Source organism: Xenia sp. Carnegie-2017, unplaced genomic scaffold, assembly GCF_021976095.1.
Source record: "Xenia sp. Carnegie-2017 unplaced genomic scaffold, XeniaSp_v1 HiC_scaffold_6, whole genome shotgun sequence".
NCBI lineage: Eukaryota > Metazoa > Cnidaria > Anthozoa > Malacalcyonacea > Xeniidae > Xenia > Xenia sp. Carnegie-2017.
Genome location: NW_025813526.1, coordinates 16,196,439 through 16,206,712, shown reverse-complemented (window position 1 = coordinate 16,206,712; position 10,274 = coordinate 16,196,439). Strand labels below are relative to the sequence as shown.

Below are 10,274 nucleotides of genomic sequence, written 5' to 3'. Positions count from 1 at the left end.
ACAATTTTCTGCTTTACTCAAAATAATTGCCTTAATTTCAAAGGCTATATCTCAGTAAATGCAGCATTGAAAGGTTTGAAAATTGCAAAATACATGGCAAAATTGCTTCTTATAATGGAAGTTGCCTATCGTTCGAAAAGTCTTGATGGAGTTACTTTTGTGACGTCATGCAAGGCACTTGTCAATAGACGATATATATACCAAATACCTTGGATGACATGATAATTCTGCTAGAATCCGAGTTTTTGCAAAGACAGACAGGGTCCATTTAAAGGCAATTTACAACCGACAAAGCAAAAAGATGATTTGAGCAAATTAACACGATTTCTTCACGGATACGTTAAACATTACACCTTGTTCTAATATTTCAGAGAAAAGTTTTTGCTAATAAGTAGATTTTAAATAATGAATCAAACGGAGGAAACATTTTTTAGTTTGCATTTAACGTTGCAAAATAAAACACATTTCTTATCCAATGGACATCATTAACTAGTAAATTTAAATTGTCATAACAGCACGCTGTTTACATATACAAGGCGTCGAATTATGTTAAATATTAAAGTGAAATAACTCTCATTACTAAAATGACGCCAAAGCTAATGAGTTAACAAAATTATAATAAAATTATGTCTAAATGCAACACATCTGTTTCTCTTAAGTAGCTAACTTATTGCGTATGTCACTTTTTAATTCATAAATAAAACTAGAAAAGGCATTTGGTTCATCTTATTTAAGCCACTTAAAGACAACAATTTTTATGAACAATTTTTTTGTGTGCTTGAAATAAATTTGAAAAAGTATACTCAAGTGAAATTATTTTAAAAGAAAATCATAATTCTAAAGAATAATTCACCTTTACTAAACGGTTACTGTTTTTCGACTGCCTTATCCAAACACACGGGAGCTAAGCGAGAGTTAACTGAAGTGCGCAAAACATGAGCCGAAGGCGAGTATTTTGTACCGCTTTTCTTAACTCGAGCAACATTCCCAAGACTTTGGAAAAGGAATTTTAAACAATGAAAACCATTTAGTAAGTGTTTTATACAATAACAACAAGAGAAAAGTGTTAACAACAAGAGACTGTTCTTAAAAATACATCACTTTTTTTAAATGTTTTTCCATATAATAAAGAATATGTCAACAAAATTATATGTTTATATTTAAGAACCAGGAGGAATCTACTACCCTTCATATCGCAGCACAGGATTGAAATGTCGAAGTCGTTAAATTATTGCTAGAAAATGATTATTCCATGATAAACTGGGAGACTAAAAATAAACGGACAGCACTGCCGGAAGCTGCCTTACATGACAAGAAAGATGTGTTGGAATGCTTACAGGACAACAACGCGCCATTACAAATGATTTCCATTAATTGATTAACTTCTTGAATTTGGCCATTTAAAGTGGTGATGAAGAGAGCGCTATGATGCTATTTTGTTATAATAGATGGCGTGAGGTTTGAGTAATCTTACTTACCATGTGTTTTCTTCAAAGCAAAATATATTGCATACCTAAGTTCACATTGTAAAAAAAGCGTTACTTTATCAGTATATTCGTTGAACAAGAATAGCTCTTGCTTATAACGCATTTCTTTTAATAAACTTTAGTAAACTACAATTTAAGATCTTTGATTTTTGTTTTCAGATTTTGCAAAAATCGTTTCACGATCCTGAATTACAGATTGCAAAGTTGGTTTCAGAAAACATGTCAGATGTGGCTTACCAAGCTCTTTGCAACAGCATGATTTCCACTGGTGACCCAGAATATGTGATGACTATAAATTTGAATACGACTTCATATGTTTAAAAAGTAGTGCCAAAGTATGTTCACTCTGTTTTTATTCTCTTCTTCACATCGTTCTTTACTGTGCCATTCATTAAAAAGAATAACATCTTCATATAAATATGTTTTATAACTTTTATTGCACCTGCAGAGTGCAATATGAAGTCTACTAAACGTAAACCTAGCACACATGGCTGTCAAAGCAATGGTGGATAATAAAAGCTACAAATGTCTTTCTCATCCTGTCTGCTTAAAATATCTTAAAGTGCCCCTGTCAAAAAAATGAAACTCAAATATATGAATCTTTGTATACGTACATGCGTTATTTGAAAATCGAATTTCGATTCTGAATTTAGTGCAGAAATTATAGTCATTTGAACATAGAATTTTGAGAAGTAAAAATTCTAAAACCGCGCATAAGAGATTGGTACCAAATCATTCTAGTGACGTCACAGTAGGATCCGGTCAGACCTATTGATCCACGAAAACATTAGAGCGTATATTGTCGAAGTGTTCTTGTACTGTAGTTGGCGTCCCAAAAAAGTCACGCAAAATAGAAAATGCCAAATAGATGTATTGTGGCTGGTTGCTCTAATGTCTCTAATGTAAAAAAAGGAGTCTCGCTTCATTTCATACCGTTTTCCGGAGATGAAAGGCCAGAAGCCAAAATAAGACGTAAACAATGGATTGATTTCGTACGGTTGAAACGGGCAAAATGGGATCCAACACCTAATTCCAGTATTTGCTCAGCACATTTCGCAAAAGAAGATTTTTCGCAAATGTTTTCTGGTCTGTCGGCTAAAGTACCTAGATTAGCTACCGATGAGATTGGCGTCGTGGCAGTCCCTAAATATAATATTGCAGCTGAATGTCCCCCGTCAGCAAGAGCCAAGAGAAGGGTAAGTTTATTCATTCCATTTCAAGAGATTAACGCACGCTTTTAAAACATGGTAAATACAGTAAAATACACATGAACCTATTTTGAGAATCACTGTTTTGTACATAAATTTGTTGACATTTTCGAAAGGTTTTAAAGGAAGCATTGTCCACAAGTTTGTCTCGACCAGGAGAATCAGAAGAAGAGCCAGAGGATTTCGAACACTGCGTGCCAATGGAATTAAATGTGGATGAAGAGATACCAAGCGATGTTCCTTGCAGCAAAGTATATAGTATATACCTTTATTCCTGCTAGTATAGTGCGATCTTACAATTTGACTTGCCATTCGTGAGCTTTTCTGTCAAAACATATGTTGACCCCTACTGACATTATGCATACATTTTAAGAAAGACTTTTTCTTTTAGACAAACAGCGCTTTGACTCAGACAGATGGTTGTGTTGGTTGTGCGTACCTACTGAAAGAGAAAAGGAAAACATGGAACAAATATGTAGCTCTGAAAGCAAAATACGATGAATTAGTGAAAGCCAAACGTTCTAAAGGTATCGTGTTTGGCACATAAGTACTGCACACGTTTCGTGTTTTCACTGCAGGGGAAACCCGTATAATATTTCCGGCATTTATCAGCCGTGGTGCCGGTTATTATAGCTGTATTGCTAAACTCACGCAATAGAATTAAAAGAAGACATTTTATGTTAAATGATAATTTTATGAAACTTTTTTAAATTAACTTGTTCGATTTGTTTATTATTATGTAGGTGTTCAGTGCAATATACTGAATGATGAAGAGGTCATTCAGCACAGAGCTGAATCTGAAATGACGGCAGGCAACGACGTAAATGAAGAGTCTGAAGACAGCGAAGTTGAAATGGACACGGTTGCGGGCGACGATTTTAAAATAGAAGACGAGGCTGAATCGGGAAGATCGGAATTTGATGAATTAGAAGATGAATGCAGAAGGTAAAATATTTGACTTGTTTGTAAATGCTATCTAATTGTGAATCATTCTATGTCTTGAAGGCACCCGTATGACTCTATCTTCGTTTAGGAATCCTAGAGAAAACATACGGAAGGAAGAAAAATACATTGTTTTCCAATCGCAGTTGATGTTACTGTTTAAATTTTGCCATGTTTGCAAGGCAGATAACCCACTCGCAGAAATGGTAACAGATGGTACACTAGTTGTTGTCAAAACAACCTGTGGAAGCCCCGCGTGCGATGAAAGGAATAACATCTGGAAAAGTCAGCCACTTTTGCCAAACACAAAAGTAAATGCAGGAGACTTCCTTTTAAGTTTTGCCATACTTGTTTCTGGAGGATCTTCCACCAAAGTGATCAACATGTTTCGACACATGGGGCTTGCTACAATATCTAATGAGTCTTTCTATAGACACCAAGTGGTACGTTCTTTTGCATTAAAAATACTTGGACCGTTCTTTGTTCGAAGAATTTGATAGTATTTCTTATTCTTACTTAAGAAAATGGTGCTTCCGACAATCTTTCTTCACTGGAAAGACTATCAAAGAAAGATTCTTGATAGATTACAGGCTCTGGAATCAATTACCATTTCTGGTGACGCACGACATGACAGCATAGGTCATAGTGCAAAATATGGTGCTTATACAATATTTTCTTGTACTTCAGCTGAAATAATCGATGTTAGTTTGATCCAGGTATAAACAAATTTTAAAATTCAACCTCAAGCAATGTGACTATCATTCAAAGGTTATGCTAATTGTGTCTCTTCCTTAATTGTAGAGAAATGAGGTTGGAAGCAGCACAGGAATGGAATTCGAAGGTTTTCAGAGGTGTTTGAATTTTTTGTTGGATGATGGTCTGAACATTTCCACAATGGTGTCAGACACGCATCAAACCATTGCTAAATACATGAGAGAGAAACAACCAAGAATTACCCACTATTTTGACCTATGGCACTTGAAAAAAAGTAAGTTGTTGTTAAATGAATGCAAATCAAGTTTCTATCAGTATCCAATACACATATAGCATATCGACAGAATCAACCCAAAGTATTAAACAGTTTTCACATACTTTTATTACAAGAGTTACACAAGGTATTGAACAAACTTGCAAAAGAGGCAGATTGTGAAGAACTGGCCGAATGGGTAAAGCCGTGCATTAATCATTTTTATTGGAGTGCTACATCAACACATTCAGGAAATGGTATGGTTATACTTGCAAAATTCAAGTCATTCCTGAGTCATGTCATTGACAAGCATGATGGATTAGATGATCCATTGTATGATAAATGTGCTCATGGTGAACTGACTCCAAGAAAGCGGATTCTTCCTGGTATGTGTTGGTTGATATCATTGTTTACAGCTTCATCTAAATTGACCTGTCCATTTTGTTCCAAAAAACCCCTGCACTATTACTTTAGAGAAAGCTTATTTTTTACATTCACTTAGATTCTCCAGCTTACATAAAGCTAAGAGATGCAATGCTTAACCAGTCCTTTGTAAAGGGCATTAAGCAAGCTTCTCCTTTGGAGCAAACTAGTTGTTTGGAAGGATTCCACTCAACCATAAACCAGTTCTCACCAAAAATGAATGCATATTCATTTTCTGGTATATATTGCAGGTAAGTTATTATGTCAAAACAACAAATGTTGATTGTCAGTGGTTTGCTAATTTTCTAAGACACATCTACCTCATATTAGGCACATCCTAGCTGCTATTCACTTTAATGCAAAGTTGTCCCGCAAAACAAAATTAAATAAAGATGGCACACCAATGATCAAGATATCATATCCAAACTTTAAAGGGGGTGAAGCCACAGTTCGAGATATAAAAGAAAAACAAAACTTTGGTAAGTAATGTTATAGTGGCATGAATGTCAAATGTTCAAATTTTTCTAGCAAGAGTGAATTTTTTCTTTCAATGATTTCAATAAATATGACATTATAATGTTAGATTATGTTGATGAGATCTACCAGACATATGTGAGAGCATCTCAAAATGGCAGTCTTAAGATAGCTTATGAACAGCTGAATAAGATGTCACCTGCTCCCATGAACACCATGCTTGAAAAAGAGAGAAGAGAAATAGCTGTGATGAAGAGAAATGCCAGAAAAACCATTGTTGTTGAAGATATGCCTCCAACAACACCAGGTGCATAATAATAATCTAAAATTAAGTTAATCTTATCCTTCTTTTTTCTTCAATGTGTATGTAACACCAAACTCTTTCGTCATTTGGATTAATATCTTCTTGATTGACTTATCGTATAATGAAATTTTAGTTTCAGTAGTCCTTACTCAAGAAAAGGCGGCAAAGGGTGGCAAATCATCTGCCAACAGAGCAAAACCAAGGTGTTCTGTCTGCAGAAATTTAATGGCAGGACATAGCAAAATAAAGGACTGTCCCAAAAACAAGAGAGTCAGATTAGATGAAACAGAGTGACAACAGAGTTAGAACAAACGAGATTATAACAAGATCAAACAATCATATTACATAATCAAATAATCATATTACATATCAATATAGTTTTTGTTATAATTTGAAGTTAATCCCACAAACCCTAAATACAACAGTTGAAAATTTTCAAGAGATTTCCTCTTCCACAAATCCTACAAAATCGTCATTGTCAGCTGGTTGGAACTGCCGTCTTATTTTGTCATATGCACATGCCGGTAAGGGATACCTTTTATTTCCCATGTGTCCAAAAACTAACCACATAAAACTTCTATAAGACGTACTTCGAAAAAATCTACAAATTAAAAATGCAATTAATACATTGAGGTGGCCAAAAAACAGGTGGTATTTTAGTTTATATATAACTCTTTTTGAATTGTAGTGTATGATGGTATCTTAATATTTTTAGAGTTAAGAATATGAACAGAAACGAGTACAGAAACATAAATGACACATTGTCTTTCTCTCAATGTAATAATGCACTTACTTATCTTCTGTGCTTGTTTTTTCTTAGTACGTAACTTTGCAGCTGCTAGACGAAGTGACCAGGGGCGGATCTAGAGTATGTCAAATCCGTCGCGCGACTGATGTTTGAAATTCAAAAATTACCTATTCATATTACTTAAAAATTCATTAATTATTCTTACTTTATTATCGCATTTACTTCGTGATAAAAATGCAGCTTTATTTATTATTGAAAACTAATGACGAATCTAATGAATATCTCCTTGGTAACCAGATCAGTTGAATTTTAATTGACCTGGAATAACCATTGAGTTCTATAATAACTGGAGCGGCTATCTTTACTGGGGCGAGGTCGCCAAAAAAATGGCGGCCAACGGACGTATTTCCGCTGAAATGATCGCTTTGCAGAAAAATAATATTCTCCACCTCCCCCTGGTGTCTATAGTAAATTATAAAGAATTTTTCCAAAACAAACACGATATCACAGAATATGGATATCGTTAGTTCCATATTCTGTGACGATATCTTTTTTGGCATTTCTTTTATAATGCCAACACTTCAATCGTTCAATTGTTGGATGTCGTAGTTTTCAACAAAAAGGAACATATCGCTTCTCACAGGTGAGATAGTTTCTTGGTTTTTTAGTCCGTCAACGATTGAAAACTGAAAAGCAATTATACATGCACTTGAAAAGCCATAAAAATACATGTTAAAGATCGTATTTTTTAAGACTGACTTGAACGCCAAATATACTGATGTTTTCCTGTTTTTGTTTATAAAATTCTGCATACTTTTCTGTCATTTGTTAATGCATGAAGTCGTAAATTTACCCATCTATTTGCAAAATAGTTTCCCTAAAGCAAAAAAGACCCTGCACACATTTTGCTCTGTGAGTAAGTATCAAAACGAAATGATCAGCCCCAAGAGTACCCATGATTTGGAGCAGAGCTTGTTATGTTCTATTTGCTGACAACATGCAGGGAAGACCAAGGAGTAAAGATGACTGGAAGATGTTATTGACCAGACAGAGTCTTAAAAAAATGATAATGCTGTAAAGATAATTGATTTATTGTCTGCCCTATCCAGAGTTATTTAATTTGATCATGGTCAAATTCTATGGATGTGTCTATGTAAACATTTGTACTGAGATTGATGACTTGATGCAGATGTGAAGCATCAAACTGTATAAGCCATTGGGTTTTATATAACTTAATGTTTAAATCATGTCATATCTTTATCAAAATATTTTAGTTGAGTGTTGTATAAATGTTACTAATATGTAATGCACTACACTGAGGCATTAAAGATTTAGTGCTGAAACTTTTAAAGTTACTGTACTGTATATTTCTTCATTATAACAGTTTTTGCTTTAAGAAACAGTTTGAGCTTATTTACCTAGTAAAGTACAGAATGGAGATTTATCATATGCATTATTGCTACTTTTTTAAAGAAAAGTTTTTCACTTTTCAAAGCTTTCCTACAAATTTTTTGCTTCTTATTTCTTTTCATGAGATTGATGATATATGGTTAATATAATCAAATAACTTTATAATTTCTAAAAAGCTTTTAAGCTTCTAGCATAAAAGTACACAATAGGTATTTGATTCATTTGGTTATATTGCCTTGCTATGACATATCTACTTGCACTTCATCATTCTTGTATGAACAAAACACCAGATGTGGATACTCAGAGAACAAAATGCACTACCAACTGCTTATGAAATTTATTATAGAGGTGAAAACTGTGTTAATCATTCAAATTGTGTACTTATTTGCAAATATAGGAAAAACAAAACAAAGTGAAAAAGAAAGGTAGAAGTATTAAAACTACAAATGAATTATAAACACCATTGGAAGCATAAGTGTTTTGATGATTATTTGCATTTTGCCCAATTCATATATCAATACAACAAAATCAAAATGTGCTACAACTTTACAAGTATTTGATGCAGTTGCACTTCAGAACATCACAAAAAGGTTACTTAAAGTAATTTCTATACAATATTGTTTGTTTTCATTTACCAAACCTATGCAGACTTGAGTCTTTTTGAAATTTAATATGAAACTCAATTACAGAAAATCCGTAAATATCCAGAGATTTAATATTTACTTTTTTAAAGAAACAAGTAAAAATCCAACAATTGTAGCGAAAAGCCATTGCCCATTGCATCATGAAAAGCAAAATAGCAATGATAACAAATAAGCTAACTTCTCTCTCGTGAACCGTGGAGATGAACTATGATATACTTTTTGTATAGACTAAAGAGTTTAATCGATCAAACAAGTTTGACGCTGGTAAAAAAACGACGCACATCTGCATTCATACATGTGTAGCCGACATATAGCTCTTTCGTCTATAGTTATAAATGCATCCTCGTAGGAGCACATAACTGACAACCACAGTTGACTCGTTGTTATGAATTTAAGGTTTTTACCTTGATTTTCATCAAAAAATTGCTTGCCGAATCCCAAATACACACATATATTTTCCTCACTCTTTCCTCAGGAGGGAGTGGGAAATTGTGAAATTTTCGGAAAAGCGATCAATTTCGGTAAATCTCAGCGGCAACGGACGAAATCCGCCATTTTTTTGGCGTCACCAGATATCTAAGGCCGCGCTTGAGATAGCCGCTCCAGTTATTATAGAACTCAATGGGAATAACCGACTGATAAGCGGGGTGGCTTGACTGGTTCGACGGATAAAGGAGTCTATCAACGCCAAAAACGCATATTTTATTGGTCAATGGCCAGATCAGTGGACAGTCTGGAATGGTCTCGACTGATAATAAGGGTGGCCGGACGTATAAGGGAGTCCAATTGCTATCTTACAATTGGTTCATTTGAATTTTTGTTTTATTGTGATTGGTTTGACGGATTTCGACTGATAGCCAACTGAACTAACATAGTCAAGCGTAGTGTCTGGAATGCGAGATAGATCATCACATTGTGATTCACTTTAGCGTGGTTTGTAAAATCTGTTTCATTGCATTTATTTGGAAAATCGTTTACAAACTACAATGTTAAATATTGATATGTATGCTGCTGTTCAGACTGCAATTTCGCAAGAGAATGACAAATCTCTGAATGAATTGAAATTGCGTTTGAATGAGGAATATTGTGGGGCGACTAAAATGCCGAGAGCGGAATTCTTATCATTGCTTTTGAAAGGCGAAACATCATTGAGCAGAGAGTTCTCAGCAGAAATTTACATCCCCAACATCGTGCGTAAGCAACACGAGGACAATGGAAATGTATGCATGGCCTTAAGGTATCCAACCATTAATATCAATTTATGCGACTATGAGATGTGGTTTTTGTCTATTGACTGTTGTATGAATTTTAATGAAGCAGATTTCATTTTGTGCAGTGTATACTGAAGATCTACGGCTTGGGCTTTTAATTTTATTATAAATATTGGCATAAATTCAGCGAATAGTGAATTTATATTTGAACTTTGAATTATCTTCTACATGTAACTACGTAGCTTTGTTAGATATTTCCTGGCCAGTTAGTTAAATTTTTGTTGGATGACTTATAGGAACACGACTTTTTTATCCAATTTAGATCAGAAGTATCTGGCAACTGTCTCTACAGTTCAGTGTCATTGCTTTTGGCAGGTGATAACAGTTTATTGCATATTTTGAGGCAGTTAACATCACTTGAGCTGTTTTTGAATGCTACTTTTTACTGCCAACATC

At 34.3% G+C, this 10,274-nt stretch overlaps 2 protein-coding genes and 1 long non-coding RNA gene across 3 annotated transcripts; 2 read left to right on the top strand and 1 right to left on the bottom strand.

Moving 5' to 3' along the window:
- Positions 1 to 2,328: 2,328 nt before the first annotated feature.
- LOC124457186 lies at positions 2,329 to 5,030 on the top strand. The gene is made up of 9 exons (XM_047007470.1): positions 2,329 to 2,683; positions 2,812 to 2,946; positions 3,087 to 3,222; positions 3,439 to 3,640; positions 3,729 to 4,080; positions 4,159 to 4,353; positions 4,439 to 4,625; positions 4,742 to 4,976; positions 5,021 to 5,030. The coding sequence occupies exons 1-9, from the start codon at positions 2,345 to 2,347 to the stop codon at positions 5,028 to 5,030; spliced, it is 1,791 nt and encodes a 596-aa protein (XP_046863426.1). The 5' UTR covers positions 2,329 to 2,344.
- Positions 5,017 to 6,248, top strand: LOC124458163. The gene is made up of 4 exons (XM_047008237.1): positions 5,017 to 5,278; positions 5,358 to 5,506; positions 5,611 to 5,808; positions 5,939 to 6,248. The coding sequence occupies exons 1-4, from the start codon at positions 5,139 to 5,141 to the stop codon at positions 6,097 to 6,099; spliced, it is 648 nt and encodes a 215-aa protein (XP_046864193.1). The 5' UTR covers positions 5,017 to 5,138; the 3' UTR covers positions 6,100 to 6,248.
- LOC124458164 lies at positions 6,123 to 6,699 on the bottom strand. Its single transcript, XR_006953043.1, has 2 exons — positions 6,599 to 6,699; positions 6,123 to 6,406 (listed from the first exon to the last, which is right to left on the bottom strand). It is a non-coding gene; the product is annotated as an uncharacterized LOC124458164 (long non-coding RNA).
- Positions 6,700 to 10,274: the final 3,575 nt, after the last annotated feature.

What these genes read in the sequence shown, in the direction of transcription:
- LOC124457186 (XM_047007470.1), top strand. Translation starts at nt 2,345, where the DNA reads ATGCCAAATAGATGTATTGTGGCTGGTTGCTCTAATGTCTCTAATGTA. An exon ending in CTTTCTATAGACACCAAGTG is followed by an intron (nt 4,081 to 4,158) that starts GTACGTTCTTTT and finishes TTCTTACTTAAG; the next exon opens with AAAATGGTGCTTCCGACAAT. An exon ending in CCTATGGCACTTGAAAAAAA is followed by an intron (nt 4,626 to 4,741) that starts GTAAGTTGTTGT and finishes TTTTATTACAAG; the next exon opens with AGTTACACAAGGTATTGAAC.
- LOC124458163 (XM_047008237.1), top strand. Translation starts at nt 5,139, where the DNA reads ATGCTTAACCAGTCCTTTGTAAAGGGCATTAAGCAAGCTTCTCCTTTG. An exon ending in AAAAGAAAAACAAAACTTTG is followed by an intron (nt 5,507 to 5,610) that starts GTAAGTAATGTT and finishes TTATAATGTTAG; the next exon opens with ATTATGTTGATGAGATCTAC. An exon ending in TATGCCTCCAACAACACCAG is followed by an intron (nt 5,809 to 5,938) that starts GTGCATAATAAT and finishes ATGAAATTTTAG; the next exon opens with TTTCAGTAGTCCTTACTCAA.